Source organism: Arachis duranensis, chromosome 3 (assembly GCF_000817695.3).
Source record: "Arachis duranensis cultivar V14167 chromosome 3, aradu.V14167.gnm2.J7QH, whole genome shotgun sequence".
Taxonomy (NCBI): Eukaryota; Viridiplantae; Streptophyta; class Magnoliopsida; order Fabales; family Fabaceae; genus Arachis; species Arachis duranensis.
In genome coordinates this window covers 123,706,899-123,725,247 of record NC_029774.3, presented here as the reverse complement: position 1 = coordinate 123,725,247, position 18,349 = coordinate 123,706,899, and the positions used below count along the sequence as shown (strand labels likewise).

Genomic DNA, 18,349 nt, shown 5'->3' with positions numbered 1-18,349 from the left:
AAGGAATGTTCTCGCATGATTCTTGGGCAAAGCTTCAACCTTTTTCGTTGTAAATTTTCTAATAAAAAATCGATCTTTCTAACTTAGACATAGGAATAGAATCCTTATCTTTTGGAGCATTGACAACGATGCTGTTTGTTCTTTTTAACTTGAACAAGCAAAGAATCATTCATTTCCACCTTAGGAAGAACAAGACTGATATGAGTACATAAAAAAATTGTATACAGGTAGTTGAGCATAGTTGTAAAAATTAAAAAAGAAACATATTACACACTTAAATGTATAAGTTTATTGATGTTTTAATTTTTTAAACAACTGAATTGATAACTGAAGCAGCAAGATTTTTGGTTTAGGGTTCAGTTCGTAGTTCAGCTGTCTAAAAAGCATGGATAATTTCACGTTAAATTAGCTCAAGGAAAAAAAAACGGAAAACTTATTTTAAAAAATAGTTCAATTTAAAGTTTAAACACTCATCGAATCAATTCTCTTCTTCGGTTCTATGCTTGTTACAAAACTCTCATTCTTTCACTCTTTCACGCACACTCTCATTTCCTTTATTCAACAATGGCGGCAACTACACAGGACGATAACCCACTCCTGAAGGACTTCGATTTCCCTCCTTTCGATGCGGTGGAAGCGAAGCACGTGCGCCCGGGGATCCGCGGCCTCCTCACGAAGCTGGAAGCTGACTTGGACGAACTTGAACGCACTGTTGAGCCCTCCTGGCCCAAACTTGTTGAACCCTTGGAGAAGATCCTCGATCGCCTCTCCGTTGTCTGGGGCATCGTCAACCACCTCAAGTCCGTTAAGGATAATTCCGACCTCCGTTCCGCCATTGAAGATGTTCAGGTACTCTTTTCATCTTCCAAAAAATGCTCAATTTATCATCTAATTCAGAGTGATACGCATTCTTACATTTATACTAATTACGTATTGGTTTGGTTGGTAAATTTTGTAATTTGATCAAATGTGCACGCGTTACTGGTTAAATCCGAACGCTTTCTCTCAAAAATCTGTCTCTGATTGTAGTGTGAGTTCAGACTTCACTAATTCAGAGTCGTTGTTGGTATTTTAGCTAAGCTTTATGTTTTATCGTTATGTTTGCAGCCGGAGAAGGTTAAGTTCCAGCTTAGATTAGGGCAAAGCAAGCCCATTTACAATGCCTTCCGAGCCATTCAGGAGTCTCCTGATTGGAACACATTGAGTGATGCTCGCAAGCGTATAGTTGAAAGTAAGTGATTGAAGTATGTTGTTTTGTTCTGTCTCTCTATGTTAGTTCTGATACTAAGTTGACTGAATTTATTGGTGTTAAAAGTTAGATGAGAAAATTCATCTGATAATGCACGTGCATTTGACTTCAGTCTTGTCGAATGAGTTCCGTTTTATCACATTTTACACTTTACTGCTTGTGCCTTTGCAGCACAAATAAAGGAGGCGGTTCTTAATGGAGTTTCTCTTGAAGATGACAAAAGAGAGCAATTTAACAAAATTGAACAGGTATGTTGACCGTTCCTTTGTCAAATGATGTTGGAAAATGAAATAAAGGCTTTGTTTGTGATTAGCCAGAATTTGAAATCTCAACTTATGAGTATGCTTGACATAAAAATAATCTAGATAAAGTTGCATTAACTGCTAATACTTCTGTACTTTTTCCAAAATTGTTAATAGGAAAGGGTCAATACATGGAAGCTTGAACTCCTAAATTCTTTAATAATATCAATTCCAATGGAGGCTTCGCTAGCGATTAGAATTTAATGATGCTACTTCCCCCTTTTTTTTTTTCGCTTCTCAAATTCTGACAGAAGTGATTGACATTCACACCTGAAGATTCTGGTGATGGTTTTTTTATTGATTTTGGTTATCATGATTCCATTCACAGGAACTAGAAAGGTTATCACAAAAATTTGAGGAGAATGTTTTGGATGCAACAAAAAAGTTTGAAAAGCAAATCACTGATAAGAAAGAGATTGAAGGATTACCTGCTACTGCTCTTGGGTTGGCGGCTCAAAGTGCAGTGTCTAAGGTATATCATTTTGATAATTATGGTTTTGTTAACATATGTTTTAAGGGGGGTAGAGGTTAAGGAATCAAAACAGCATTTATTACTCATTATTTGTTCACATGCATTTTGTTTATCTCACATTTACCTTTCTTCTTTCTTTTGTTTGTTGTTTACTTGGCGGAAACATGCAGGGACATGAAAATGCTTCGGCTGAGAATGGACCATGGGTTATCACATTGGATGCTCCATGTTTTATTGCTGTAATGCAACATGCTCGTAATCGTTCTTTGCGTGAGGAAGTCTACCGTGCATATGTTACGCGTGCTTCAAGTGGAGATTTGGATAATACAGACATAATTAATCAAATTTTAAAGCTTAGGTTGGAAAAGGCCAAGCTTCTCAATTACAACAACTATGCTGAGGTATGAGTATATAAATTATTTTCATATTAGGGATATAGTCCTGTTGTAGGTTGCTTGCTGATATGTAATCCATCACAGGTTAGCATGGCTACCAAAATGGCAACTGTTGATAAAGCAGAAGAACTTCTGGAAAAGCTTCGCAAAGCTTCCTGGGATGCTGCCGTGCAAGGTATTCTATCTGATGCACTTCAGATTTAGTACTTATGTCAGTATTTAAATTTTATGTTGTTACTTACTGGTTGCTTCATTAATTTTGCTGGGAAAATGGCATCTTTTATAGGCTTGTTGGCTACTTATCTAAATGGATGAGCCATTCAATATTGTTTATTTAATATTCCAAGAAGGAAAAGGCATAGGTGTCTTCTTGCAGGAATTCAAAGCATAACACTAAGTTCTAAAAATTGTCCTGTAACTCGTTGCATTTTTAAAATTGGTACCTGTTCCATTCTTTCTTTTTTCCTTACAGATATTGAAGATCTTAAGGAATTTGCCAAAAGTCAAGGTGCAGCTGAAGCTGACGATTTGACACATTGGGACATCAACTTTTGGAGTGAGACCCCCCCCCCCCCCCAAAAAACAAAAAAAAAAACCGAAAAAAAAAAGAAGTGTTGGATGAACTGCAAAACCTTTTTACTTGGATATAAAGGTTGCCTATTTTCTTAAAGAAAAAATGGAAGGCCAAAATTTTAATCATTTATAGTGAAAAAAGACATACATAACTACAGCATCATAATCAACCTTATTAATGTACCAAGGCTTTCCAAAGAAGCTCCAAAAATCTTCAATTGGCTTTTGCTTATTGCCATTCAGTATATGGAACCTTGGTCCATATTATTCCCTTGCAGTTAAAATTGATTCTAAAATTTGTTAAATTATTTAAATTTGAGATATCATATATCAAGAACACACTCATATTTTGTTGATTTTATGCTTCTGGTGATTTTAACATAGAAAATAAAATAAAATAAAATTATACTTCTGTCTTCTGATGTATATTTGAGAAATGTTAGGTGACCAATATTTTTTCCTTACATTGCCTTGCATTTCAGCCAGCACTGGCCAACTCTCCATTTTCTTCCACTAAAAGTATTGGCCCTCTGGCATTTTCCTATATAATAAGCATATGTTGACATAATATAGATCATACGATAAGTTTATCTTTTGGTCTGTTGTTCTTTTCGAATTCTGATATGCTCATACACATCCTTTTTATTAATATCAACCATATATGAGCTTTCTGGTCTTTTGTTTCAATAGAATGATAAAATGACCGTTCAAGTTTCCATTGCTTTTAATTGTGTTTTTTAATTTAATTTATTAAATATTCCTCGGAATTCTCTGATCTTTGTTGTTGTGTCTTTTAGGAAGAACTACGCCCATTTTTCTCTCTCCCAAAGGTTATTGATGGGCTCTTTAACCTTGCAAAAACTCTTTTTGGTATTGAAATTGAGGCAGCTGATGGCCTAGCCCCGGTAACTTAAATTGTTTTTATTCAGTTTTGGTTCTTATATTAGGTGTCAATGTATTTTAATTTTACTCATGCAAGATTGTTCTTTTTCATATTTAGGTTTGGAATAAGGATGTCAGGTTCTTCCGTGTTAAAGATTCTGTAGGTAGTCCAATTGCATACTTCTATTTTGACCCATACAGTCGTCCCTCTGAAAAAAAACAAGGTGCATGGATGGATGAAGTTGTTGCTCGTAGTCGTGTATTATCACATGATGGTATCTCGCCAAGGTTACCTGTTGCCCACATGGTGTGCAATCAAACACCACCAGTAGGGGACAAGCCTAGCCTAATGACATTCCGTGAGGTAAAGTCAGCTGTACTTGACATATTTATCCATGTTATATTTTTAAACCGGTGATCAATATATGTGAAACAATGGAACAAACCGATTAGGCAATGGTAACTGAGATTATCTAGTCATGTTGTTCTCACAAATTTTAGACTCTGTCAAGGGCCAGACTATAAGAAGTTTGTAATAGATTGACATTTATTGATTGGCTATGACCTTTAAGCTTTTGTTTGAACATACATGTAATCTCACTATCTTTACAATTGACTATGTACTCTTGGTCATATTTTAAGTGTAATACTGTAATCTCATTATGTTTAAAATTGATTTTTTACTATTGGGCATAACATGTAGGTTCAAATCTACCTTTTTCATTTAATACAACACTAACAAACAAATCTTTTTACTTGCCTTTTTCTCAGGTTGAGACCGTCTTCCATGAATTTGGTCATGCACTGCAACACATGCTTACCAAGCAGGATGAGGGTTTGGTTGCTGGTATTCGAGGGATAGAGTGGGATGCTGTTGAGCTACCTTCTCAGTTCATGGAAAATTGGTGCTATCATAGGTAAGAATTATGCGGTGTGTGGTTTACTGGTTTTTATACCTTTGTGGTCTTTGTCGTACATGGGTGTTGCTTAAGCCTTCAATTAGAGTAAAATAGAGTGAACTTTATATGTGAAACCCTTTATATAATTAATTATCTGCTGCATCTTTTCCTTGCTACCATTTTTTTGGGGTATTTTAAAGTATGTTCTTGAATTGACATCCGTTTCTTCTCATTTCATTGTTATCTACGGGGCACCCAAATTATTGTGCTTCTTGACAGGTTGGTTCAACTGTTCTGGTCAGCGGAGCCATCTTTAAACATTCATATGTGATCTGTTTCACATTGCCTTTTGGTTTATAAAAATTGGTTTTCTAACTGCTATTATGTATTTTGATACGTCGTCTCTTGTTTCAGAGAGACTCTAATGGGTATTGCAAAGCACTTTGAAACTGGGGAGTCTCTCCCCGAAGATGTATACTTGAAGCTTGTTGCAGCTAGGACTTATCGTGCTGGATCTCTAAGTCTTCGGCAGGTTGGTAAAATTTAACACTTAATCGTCTTATTTCTGCTCATTATTTTAGAAATTTGTTGTCTCTTTTTGATGGCATCTTGTGATTGTTGTCTTGGATTTTCATCATTGAATCAAGACTGTTAAAACACACCCCAGTTGGAATAGATTTTTAATAGAAATACATACTTTATTTGCAGCGTGAAACTTTTTTGCAAAATACTTTTAGTTATTTTTTTTCAAAGAATTAATTACATTTAACAACACTATTTTCATGGGTCATTGTAACTCCAAGATGAACTACCTAATATATATTTTATGCTGATTCTGATCTTACACTGGTCTTTACCTGATTAATCCTATATATGTTTGTTAATGTATATCCAATTTTGTATTTGCAGTTAAGATTTGCAACTGTAGATCTAGAGCTTCATACAAAATATGTTCCTGGAGGACCAGAATCTATCTATGATGTTGACCGGAGAGTTTCTGAGAAAACACAAGTGATTCCTCCACTGCCAGAGGACAGGTTTCTTTGCAGTTTTAGCCACATATTTGCAGGTTTGCCATGCTTCTTGTATTTATTAAAATCACTCAGTTATCTTACAAAAGTTCTTGTTAATTCAATGTCTGCTTTTATATTTTTTAGGTGGATATGCAGCTGGATATTACAGTTACAAGGTATTTATATGTTGATTTAATACTAAACAACATTTCTCAAATCTTGAGGTGCCAATATAGTTCACTTACGTGTTTCTAAACATTCTAAACTCTTGTAAATTTGACTTTGATGCAGTGGGCTGAGGTGTTGTCTGCAGATGCTTTCTCTGCATTTGAGGATGCTGGGTTAGATGACATCAAGGTATATTTGATGGCAAAACAATTGTCAATTTCAAAATTTCCACGCTTTTTTTTTTTTTTTTCAAACCTATGGAATGTTTTTCTCCGTTATAATCTGGAATTCGCTGTTTGTTTAGTTAGAATATGCTCCTTTGCTAGTTACATGGTTGATGCTTCTTTACACAGGCTGTTAAAGAAACAGGGTGCAAGTTCCGCGAGACGATTCTTGCTCTTGGAGGCGGCAAGGCACCCCTAGAGGTCAGATAACACATCTGAACATATCTTTGATATCCACTTGTCTTGATGTTTATCCATATCTCATGTCTGAAACGTGTCTGGCTGCTGTATTCAGGTGTTTGTGCAATTCCGGGGGCGAGAACCAACACCGGATGCATTGCTCAGGCACAATGGCCTATTGTCAGCTGCAGCTTGAGTATAGTATCTAATGTTTGGTGAAGATCGGAGGCAGAACATCATGTTATTTTATCACCGATACATGAGATTTGGAGATGGCTTGTTTCACACTGCCATATCAAATCTGTGCAACTGAACAAAAAGTAACCTTTACTTACCTTAATCTATCAGAAAACATCAATAAAAAAGTCCAATTGTCATTGATAATTTCTTAATCCAGCCCCTTTGAGAAATCGGAAAAAAAAAATACAGGAACAGCATTTTTCGCTCTTTAAAATCACCACCTGATTTTCAGACATGTCGCATGGTACATTTTTAAGGCTTATTATTTTTTCTATGCTGCATGTGAGTGTGTATGACAAAAAGATGAGACACAAGATATGATTGCGATGCTATGGGATTAAAGAAATCGGTGCCTCTGATTTCTTTTTTGGTTGTACAGTGGTATTCAAACATCGTATCTATGGATTTATGGATTTATGTTGTTTAACCTTTTTTTAAAACATCACAAATTGGACTATCAGATTTACGTTTTTGAAAATTAAAAAATTTTTAACATTGAAATTAGATTTTCTGATTTTTGTTTTCAAAAATAAAAGATTTAAAAGTTAAAATTAGACCCTTCAATTTGTAGCTTGATTTTTTTTTTTCAAATAAATTGGACCGTCTGATTTGATTAATATCAATTAAAAAAAAACTCCATATCAAAGAAAAACACCCACACTTCTAATAACAATGTATTAAACGCATATTTAATCCATATAAAAAAATTAGTCATATTTTTAATCTGTATTCACCTACCATACAATTATTTACTACTCAGATCAAATAAAAATTCAATACCCAAGAACGTGATTTACTTAAGGGTATACCAGCCTCTATTCTAAGTGTAAGAAAACAATCCGAGTCTGAACTTTTAGCTCAATTCAACAAACTATATTGCTACTAGTACAGTAGTACTCTCCCATAAACAATTGACGAAGGGGGTGTCAATGCAGTTGTGTTAAACAGTGAGCATTCTGTCATCAAACTTGCAAGTTGGTGCATCTTTTCCTAGTTGTATGTGGCAATTCTACCACTTGTTTATCCATTTGAATGCATTGATGAAAACATTGTCACAATAAAACTGGAGCTTTGAATGCCAGTGTCCTAGACAACTATTATTTTAGTTTCCAGATGCGTTATGGAGTCCCTGAAAGTGCATCCCCAAGTGTTTTTTCCTTATACTACCTCGGCTGCGGATGGTTCAAGGATTGAGGTATGATGGTTGATTCTACCATTGACGAGGTCGAGGGTGGCACCCTTTTCTCTATGACAATAGAGTAACGGTTGGATCCAAGGCTCTCTATGGACTTCATGTACTCTGATGCATTGTTTTCTATGATCAGAGCATCCTCCAACTCGCGCATGACGTCATCCATGGCCGGTCTATTTGTTGAGAAAGGTTCAACACATTGCAGTGCTACTTCCAACACTCTCCACATTGCTTCTGCATGGTACCCTCCCTTGATGCCAGGATCCACAATTTCCTCAATCTTTGATGCCCTTATGTACGGTTTAGCCTGCACACCAAGTTCTATGATTAGAAAATCACAGAATTGAAAAAGTCTAAGCAAAAATGGAATGCATTTGTAGGTGCAATAAGGTGAAACTAGTCTCATGCTTTTGGAGTTGTTCCGTACCCATTCAACCAAACTCCACTCATTCCGCGGTCTGTGGATGTTGAGAGGCTCCCGGCCACTCACAATTTCAAGAAGAACCACACCAAAGCTGAAGACATCACTCTTTGCAGATAATTGCTGGGTTGTGTAGTACCTGCACAGGAAGATTTGTGATGACCTTAACTTTCATGAATAAACACAGAATGCTGCAGAAATAAATATTTTGTTCCCCAAGTTACTAAGAGATCAGTATAATAAATTAAGGCAAAATCCTAGAAGTGCACTTACTCAGGATCAAGATATCCTGCAGTTCCTCTTACTTCAAGCGAAACAGCACTGTCTCCTTCCTGTGGAGCATATTTTGAAAAACCAAAATCTGCAACCTTAGCACACATGCTGTGATCCAAAAGTATATTGCTTGATTTCACATCCCTGTGAATTACAGATCGCTCAGGGAACGAGTGCAAATGTGCCAAACCTGTTCAACCAGAAATCTAGTAAATATTCCTGTGGTCCCAACATCTTGTATATGAATTTGTAGTTAGGTAAGAATCTGATGCATGGATTTTATATATTTGCATCTGGAACCACTTGGTAAAAAATACAACATCAAATTTACTTGCCTCGGGCGGCACCAAGAGCAATAGACAGTCTGGTTGGCCAGTCTAGTATTTTTCTCTTTGCAGGTTCCCCTGTTGTCAAGTGAAATTTTAGAAACATAACCCATCCATCAAAACATTTCAGCTTAAATGATCATTGGGTACTTACCATATAGTCTATCTTGTAGAGAGCCATTGGACATAAAAGGATATACCAGAATTTGCTGATCATTTTCATTACAATATCCAAGAAGAGGCACCAGGTTCTCATGCCTTATTGCAGAAAGCAGGTTTAGCTGCAAGTACCATCATAGACTAGTTAGATGGCACTGTGTAGATACCACTAGTATCAAATTTTATTTTGGTTAGAAATCATTGACTAGTAACGAAATTTCATGATTGGCATATGCATTATTTTATGCTATCTAAAAAGTTACTCCATTCGTTTTCTTTTATCTGTCACTGTCACTTTATTATACATCTTTAAACAATGCTATTGGAACTTTGATATTGCAATTAAATTTGAAACAAAAGTTTTGTGCACCTCATTATCAAATTCTCGGGTGCCTTGCGTTGATGTGGCTGACCGAACCTTCACAGCCACAACTTGACCATTTTCTAGGGTGCCACGGTAGACAGAACCAAAGCCTCCTTCACCTATCAAAATGTTGTACTTTTCGGTTGCAACCTCTATATATTCCAAAGTGAATGCTTGAATTGAAATAGATTTTATCAAGAAATCGTCTATGCTGTTCAATGAGAATATCACATCTGCATTTTGTTTGTGGAAATACATGTCAGAATAAATCCTGCAGTTTGGATTGGAATCTTGGACCAAAATAATATGGTATGCTACACAGAATAAATCATATGATGATAGCAATGTTCTTTGATATAATGAACACTCTAAGTAACATTATGAGATAGTTTAAAAATGAGGAGATGAATTATAATCTTGATTTTGTATATAATGCAAAAAGACCAAGAACACCAAACATTAGAGGATATGAGAATAATTAATGCCTACTTGTTATCATTGGGTTGCTTTTTCTTCCAAATGCTTCCAATGGATTTAATCTCTGTCTATAACGATAAATGAAAATTGTTCCAACAGCCATAGCAATCAAGAAAGAGCCACATGCAACGGCTGAAATAATTGCTACTTGTTGTGGAAAATCATTCCCTTTCTGACAACTTCCATTACTGAAACATCAATGCAGCACACTCAATTTTATTTCCTTTGTCTCAAAACTACTCTTTTTTTCCTGTTTAGGAAGATACTTCTTACTCTGTATTGATTGAAATGTTCAAGTTTCCTGAAAGCTTATGGTCCATGCGATCATTGCAGCCATAATATCTGCAAAGTAATAATAGAATACAAGATAATGGAGTTTGCTCAAACATACAGTGATTAGAATTCTGAAGCAACATCTTAATATATAAGATGAAATACAATGCAAAATCTAAAACTTACATTGACTTTAAATGTGGCTGTGAGTTATATGACGGTGGAAGTGACCCCATAAGATCATTGTATCTCAGATCTCTGATCCAAAAAAAAAAAGTCTAATTAATCAATATTTGGAAAATTTTCAAACAGCACATTGCTCTATGATGAGGAAGTAAGTACTATTTTCTTAGCCAAAAAAAATGTTATTTTTCAACATTTGAAAGTAGGTGTCTATTGAAGTATCGATATCTAATAAGAGGTAAGAGCAAACAAAACAAAAATTGGGTGTTAAAATTCATTGAGGAAAGAGTCATTACAGTGAAGTGAGCATTGAGTAACTTGGAAATGAGGGGATATAGCCATTGAAGTTGTTGTGGCTAAGGTTCCTGCACATACACCAATGGAATGAGTCCCAAAATACAAACACATGCTAGCAACTGAACAAAGGCTTATTATAAGGAAGCAATACATTATTTGTAAGTTAGTCAACTCTGTGACACTGGATGGAAGTGGTCCTTTCAGATTACTTAAGGAAAGATCCCTGCAAAACCAACAATAATATACATCTTATACGGTCATCAAATCATTAAGAAGCCACAGTTAAGTGATGTAATTCTTGCTCTCAGTTTGATGAACTTAGCAACATATTTTCAAGAAGAATAAAAGGACTTACAGCTTAGTGATAACAGGTGCACCATTGGAAAAATCACATGATATTCCTTGCCATGCAAAAAGCATGCATGGGTCACCGGTCCAGCTTTGTAGGACTTTGTTATCATGGTTTTCAGTGATTAGTTCTTCTCTTATCTTCAAAATCACCTCCACTAGTGAACCATACACAAATAAGTATAGATTTTAGTTACCTAAGTGGAATTATATAAAGGAACAATATGATGCTAACCATTAATGAATGAGTATTGTTACTTAAATCTATGTTTAGAAAGCATTTCTCTTTTTTACATTTAAAGTCATCATTGCCATTGTATGATTCCTTCAATGATACTTACAATCTGTTTGGTTGGTTTCTTGCTTCCATGGTCGCACCTGCATGATCTCATAAGCATTACAAGAGGGTCCAAACACAGATCCAGATGCCTTGACCAATGTTAGATTAAGTGATCCATTTGCTGAAGAAGCATTCAACACAATGTGTCTATAATTTGACCCTTCACTTAATACATCAAAACTAGCCTTCTTAATCTCACTGTTAACATAGATGTCAAACACTCTTTGGCCTTCTCTAACACTGTTATTCAATTCAAGGAAGTAGAGAAACACAAGGTACTCGTAATCCTCCTTAACCTCAAGGCCATTGTGATTGAATTCCAACCTTTCAGGGTGAGTCAAAGCTGTTTGTAGAACTTTCAGAGGAGGTGTCACATTAGATTTGTGGTCCAAAATGCTAATATTGAATGATATAGGAGCGTATGGACTTGTAGTAGTTCTTTTCCAGATTCTATCACTTTGATCAATTGGGTACCTAAAACCAGTATGGGCCCATATTATAAGATTATTAAGTATTTCTTGTCCTTGTAGATTTCACAGCATAAGAGCAACAAAATAAGGATGCAGACTATAAATTGCACAAATCACTTAATATTAATACATTAAATATGTATATCATAAATGATGCATGTAATCTGTGTCATGTTTTATAGGTTCATGCATCAGTTACTTAGATGGAATTGGTCTAAAGCCTGGTAGGACATAACACTAATTGCAACTACTGATGTATTTATTCTCTACAAAAATCAATGTTAATCCATGTAGGCGACGCCACCTAGTGCCCCCTAAACCTAGGATTCTCAAGAGATTTATGTACCTTATGTCATCTTCTTTTCCCCCAAGATTACTTCTGTTGATCAGCTTCAGGACACTAGAATTCAAACCCTGCAGATACTCTTCAGACACTGATCTTAGCTCAAGCTGAGATATATAAGGGTTACCCTCTTCTGTCACTAGGCAAAAGTCTGTGTTGTTCTTTGTGGCTCTGAAAACTCCTTCAATTCTCAAGTCCTGCGATGATGATCTCACTGTACCTAACACTGTTACCCCTATAGAAACTTCCAACACTCTTAATCTTCCATAGGTTGAATGTTTTAACACACTAGTTATTGGCCTGCAACTTCTTGTATCAGAGAACCAAGCATAATCTGTTTTGTAATCTAAGTTGGTCAATGGATCTTTATAGTTTGAATCAGCACAGCATGCTATGCTCTCAAATCCTGCAGAGAAAAAAACTGCATATCATACAATCTTATCCAAAGCTGACCCTTCCCCTTAAGACTAATTATTTAAGCAAAATCAGACTAAAACTATCAAATGATATTGTTAAAATTTTAAGGATGGTAAAATATGCAACTATTAAAGAAGATTTTATTTTCCACATTAGTAATAATGACCATAGTGTAATATTTACTAACCTTCAATTGCAGAAGCTGATCTGATAAATATGCACAAACATAAGACATATGGCACAACCTGCCTTAATAATACCAAATTATCTGATTTCTCCATCATTATAGGTTACCCCATGGGGTTGCTAAACATGAAGCCATGCCACTATACAAATCTCTTGAATTTCTCACTTCTTTCTCTGCCTTATGCAACCAACACTCACTAGTCCTACTATTAATTCAGATAACAAAAACTAAGGCACCTTGGTCAACCCTACAGTATACTACTACCATGAACCTCAATAAAAATTCTTCTATTGGAAGAATTTGAAATCATTACTTATCCAAATGTTAGATGGAAGATCATAGAACTCGAATGGATGTTAAGAATAAAAGAGTTTGACTTGAAACGTGTAGGAACTTCCTAACAAGGAGATAGAAGAGGAGTTAGCTAGCTAGGGAGCTTGCACTATGTACAAAATCCATAGTTAAATATGTTTTCTTCGGTTCTATTATCACTGATGCTAAATATTTATTAATTGTTTGTTGCTTTACTTGATTATGTGATTTAATATAATTAGAGAGAGTAATTAATGTCCTTGATTGGTCTTGTTCTTCCTTCATTCCCCCTTCCCTTTCACTCTAACGATGGATGCAACATGATTGAAAATAAGATATTAAACATACGACAAAAAAAAAGGAACTATTTTGTTCTGTACGTATTTTTGTGGAGATAGAGTTAAATAATATAAAATGAATAAATAATTGTATTGTCAAGAGTGTCAATGCAACTATCCTTATATTATGCTTAACAGTAATTCCCTTTCAGATTTTCAACTTTGAAACTGATGAGAAATCAACACGATAATCAGAAGTGGCTCAATGAGAGGCAGAAAGAGCATGCACCCCCCATTGACTTGGACAGTAGGAGTTACCAGTAAATAAAACTTAAAAAAAAAAAAGAGCTACATTAGTATTTTTGTATAGTATATAATTGGTCTAAAAATTAAAACGAAGACGCTATACTTTGAGCTTCATCAAAACTTGTCCCTAGCTTCCGTTATTCTAAACTTGCAAGTAATTAAAGTTGGGCAATGTAACATTTGTTATATACATATTCATCAACCTGAGATCATCACAAATTCCAATTCTAATTGGAAACGGCATTCTCAGTTGATTTCTTATTGTTAATTTGAGGTGCACTTAAGTATTAACAAAGTGTCGTATTCTTCTGCGTACACGATTACACTGCCACCACCACATTCTCTCGATTTAGTGAGACGCATGCATTTCGGTGGATTATTGTCTATAGAAATGAAAGAACTATGGTAATCTATAACATTTATCATAAAGTATTTTAGTATAGTTTTGACTTTTCACTCTTAAAATAAACATAGTTTGAATCCGCGACTTATCTTAAAATGTGGTTTATATGAATGTTATATTTTATAGCTATAAAGCATCAGATATTTATGAAATAAGAATCTATATTACATGTTGGGTTGAACCCGCAACTTCTAAATGACTATGGAGAGACTATGCCATTTAAGTTATAACTCGTTGGCACATAATATCCTATACTAAATAATTATAATTGATGCTAATTAATTCTAATTATACTCTAACCTTTACCGATTAGACAGAAGAGATGTTGATATTTCTGGCACTGTGGGCTGTGGCACACAACGTTTTACTTGGTCCATTTTCAATTCACAGTATACAACTAGCATAATATTTGAATTATTAAACGAATAAAATCATTTTAATTAGTTTTAGTAAGTCTGATAAGAAGTTTCACGGAACGCATAATACTGTCGGTATTTTCAAAGCCAGAACGTTTCAAATCATTAATTAAACAGAGACATGACTTAGTAGTTTAATTAGGATCACCGATCATGCCTCCCCTACACTAATCAAGCCTTAAAATTCAGCATGCATGAAAGAGAAAAAGTTGAAATAATAATAAAATTAATCTTGATAAATAAGCCTCTTTGGTATAACTAAGGGTTGTTACTAGCCTGTATAATATATTGTTATAACTACTATCTCTAAAGACGTTGCTTACTGCTATCACTACTAATTAAGGTGTGTTTGGAAAACATATTGGAAGAGAAAAAGTAAGTTTAGATTTTTTGAAAGTTTCAATTTTTGGTTTAGTAAATTTTTTATTCATACACGCAGAAGTGATTTTGCATTCAAAATCACGTCTATAAGAAGTAATAATTTTGAACTTTTGCGTTTCACCAACAGACTTTTAGCTATCAACATCAATCTTTATTTACATTTTACTAATTTTATCCTTTAATCATAAAAATTTTTTTGATTTATTTCAATTACTACCAAGATAAATATTTAATTTTTTTATTATTCTTAGTACTCTCTAAAATTTATATTTTATTAGTTTTAATTAAAAATATATTTTGCCAATTTTATATGTTATTTTTATTTTAGTATATAAATATTAATTTTATTATAAAATTAATTAATAAAATCTATTGAAATATTTAAATTAAAATAATAAGATAATATACAAAAATAATTTAAGTTGATGTTTATTTTAGTAATTTTTTATCTAAAAGTGATTTTGAGTAGTGTAATCCAAACATTTATTTTATTATAATCCATTTTGATATAAAGATTAGCAAACATAAATCACTTTAACACAAACTTACTTTTTATCAAAATCAAATTTGCAAAATCAATTTTATGCAAATTCTTATTTATAAACTGTAATTCAAACACACACTTAATAATTAGTTTACGATGATAAACTGAGGCTAATAAAGTTGGTCTGCCTATACGCGACAAAGTGAATTTGATGCCTCGTTTATATTTAATTTATTGGAATATTCCCTTTAGATCTTTGTCAAAAAAAAATAGAAAAAGAAAAAAGTTTATGAGGGAAAACTTGGCCTCCATTATCTTTGATAAACAAATAACCATGAGAGGGGCAATTGGCATAAATCTATAGCAGAAGACTTTTTAGTTTTCCTCAAGGAATTATCTAGAGAGTAAGCAAGCATGTAATAAAAATTTGATTAATTAATTAAAAAGTCAATCAAATATAGCCTAGTTGAATTTGTCTACTCGAACATTTTGGTCATGTCAACAGAAAATTTGGAATAGAAATTTTTCATGGCATTTATTAATTCATAGTGTAACAAGTACATGCATGCATGTTGTCTAAAAAGGGTATTAGAATATGCGAAGTGCGAGACATGGAATTTGCCTTGAAAAGAAACAGAAAACTATGCAATCAATAAATTTGAAGTGAAAGTGTATGGTGTGTATCCCCTACACTGAATGTGTAACTGCCTAAGGGTAATATCCTCTTTCCACTCTCATGAGCAAGGCTCAAGTGTTGACAAGGATCTACCAAAATGCTTGTTTCAATAGATTCATAAGAAACAGTGTGCACACTGCTGAAACCAACCAGCTGTGTTGTTGGAGAACCTTGTAGAACTTTAGGCCACCTAGAGAACAACATCACAACATGCCTTCCATCCAAGTCACCAAGGTTCATCACAGAAACTTGCATTCCAAATCTCAACTTGCTGCAATCTTGCATGTCATCAACTAGAACCTCATCAACACCTTCTAATCTCTCTGCCTTTAGACTTTTATGCAAACTAATTTTAGTTGGTGATGATAATAAGAACTTGTATGAGAAAGCACTGTAACTGAGGCCATGTCCAAATCCGTAAATTCTAGTGCCAGTGTAGAATCGGTATGTTCTTCCTGGATAGCCACGAGATGGATCAGCCCTCATGTTCATGTCACTCATGGGCACATTGGTAAATGACTCTGGATACCATGTCATTGGAAGCCTTCCAGCTGCAGCAAAAATACCAACTCTGAGGTAATTAAGTCATCAAAATTTCAGAGTTATTAAGATTACTGCATTCATTCAAACCTGGATTAACGAGTCCAAATATAATCTCAGCCAATGCTTTTGCACCAGCCTCACCAGGGTAACCGACCCACAGAATACTTGAAATGAGAGGGTTTCTATCAGCAGACAAAACATCAAGGGGGCCTCCACCAGTGAGTACTAGAATCACTGGACGCTTACTAGCATCGGCTATGGCGGATATAAGTGCCATCTGTTCACCAGGTAATACAAGACTATCTCTGTCAAGATCCTCTCCCTCTTGTGTTGTGTCAATTCCAGCAACTATGATAACATAGTCAGCTTCTTTAGCAGTTTCAATGGCTTCATTGAAACCTTCAACTGATTGGCATGCTATGTCATGGCAACCAGAAGCGTATGAAATCGATAAGAATTCCTTTGTAAACTCTTGGAGTTCCTCATATATGCTTCTTGAGGAGCAGCCTATTCCTAACCATTATTATTTAGTATTTACTACAAAGTTATATGTATAGAACTAATAACGTGTAACAATCATAACATACCTGAGTAGTCACCACCTAATTTAGTTTCTGTTGCCATTGGACCAATTACAGCTAAAGAGGTAATAAAATCTCTATCCAATGGAAGGATCTTATTCTCATTCTTCAGCAGCACAATCCCTTGCCTTGCAGCCTCAAGTGCCAGGGTTCTGTGCTCTGTGCTACAAACATTCCATGGCCCCAATTTCCCAAACTGCCCCTTTCTGGGGTCGCCATCAAACATTCCTAGGCGAAGTTGAACCGAGAATAGGTTGAAAAGAGCTCTATCTAGCTCCTCTTCTTTTACCTTTCCTTGTTTGATAGCAGTTTGAGTATGTCTAAGCATGTATGTTCCACAATTAATGTCCACACCTAAAAATAAACCAAATAACAAAAATTGTGTATTGAATTCAGTGAAACCATTGATCCACTTGAAATGAAAATGGGAAATAAAACACCTGCTCTGAGAACATCAGCAACAGCATCCTCTGCTGATTTTGCATACTTGTGATATTCATAAACAGTGGCCACTGCATCACAGTCTGAGGTGATATACCTACACTCAGAACAAGCAATGACAGTTATTTTTCCAGTCTCAATCAAAATCCTGTTCTTTTGAGAAAGGTTGTTACCCTTGAAATCCCCACTTGGTTCTAGCTAGTCCAAGTAGATCCTCATTGGCACAAGCTGGAACACCATTAACTTGGTTGAAAGAACACATCAAACAGCTTGCTCCGCCTTGTTGAATGCAACTACGAAATGGGGGCAGATAAGTGTCCTCCAAATCTTGCTGTGTTACCTATAACACAAGCAATCAAATAATATAACCATTCATGTGTCTCTACTCTCTACCTAACAGCTTAAACTTTTGAATATGAATATAATTGTACCTGAGAGGAAAGTAAAAGCTTACAAGAGCATTGAAGTTATACTTGGTGAAATTGGCCCACTTGTCCAAATCATAAGCTGTAAAATGTTTGCAACAAGCAGAGACGAAGAGTCCATGATGATGAGGACCACCTTGGAGGCCCCTCACAAACTCAGAAGCATAGGCAGAAGAAACCATAGGATCCTCACCAGGGGTCTCTTGTCCCCTCCCCCACCGAGGGTCCCTAAAAACGTTGACATTTGGAGACCAAAAAGTCAAACCAGCTAGTCCAACATTGTACAAAGCCCTTCCCTCCACGCCAATGGCAGAACCAATCAAATACCAAAGCGTCCTATTGAATGAAGCCGCTGTGAGTATCACCTGAGGGAAGCTTGTTGCGGAAGCAACAGTGGTGGCTGCAACACCATGGAGAGCGTGGTTCCGCCACTGAT

At 35.2% G+C, this 18,349-nt stretch overlaps 2 protein-coding genes and 1 pseudogene across 2 annotated transcripts; 1 reads left to right on the top strand and 2 right to left on the bottom strand.

Annotated features, from left to right (window-relative positions):
• The first annotated feature begins 463 nt into the window (after positions 1–463).
• LOC107480988 (organellar oligopeptidase A, chloroplastic/mitochondrial-like) lies at positions 464–6,973 on the top strand. The gene is given in 16 exon segments (XM_016101188.3): positions 464–849; positions 1,108–1,231; positions 1,421–1,497; positions 1,880–2,023; positions 2,194–2,424; positions 2,503–2,593; positions 2,891–3,031; positions 3,793–3,896; positions 3,992–4,237; positions 4,645–4,790; positions 5,187–5,304; positions 5,682–5,841; positions 5,930–5,961; positions 6,077–6,142; positions 6,307–6,378; positions 6,473–6,973. Coding segments are annotated over 16 exon segments (2,118 nt in total). The 5' UTR covers positions 464–564; the 3' UTR covers positions 6,554–6,973.
• Positions 6,974–7,264: 291 nt separating this feature from the next.
• Positions 7,265–13,109, bottom strand: LOC107480990 (nodulation receptor kinase-like). The gene is made up of 15 exons (XM_016101189.3): positions 12,668–13,109; positions 12,067–12,469; positions 11,252–11,724; positions 10,918–11,068; positions 10,714–10,785; positions 10,562–10,630; positions 10,269–10,340; positions 10,083–10,151; positions 9,822–9,997; positions 9,339–9,565; positions 8,964–9,090; positions 8,819–8,887; positions 8,484–8,673; positions 8,217–8,349; positions 7,265–8,096 (listed from the first exon to the last, which is right to left on the bottom strand). Exons 1-15 carry the CDS (start codon positions 12,762–12,764, stop codon positions 7,761–7,763), a joined length of 2,664 nt encoding a protein of 887 aa, XP_015956675.1. The 5' UTR covers positions 12,765–13,109; the 3' UTR covers positions 7,265–7,760.
• Positions 13,110–15,870: 2,761 nt separating this feature from the next.
• LOC107480991 (probable beta-D-xylosidase 6) overlaps positions 15,871–18,349 on the bottom strand; it is a 2,759-nt pseudogene continuing 280 nt past the window's right edge.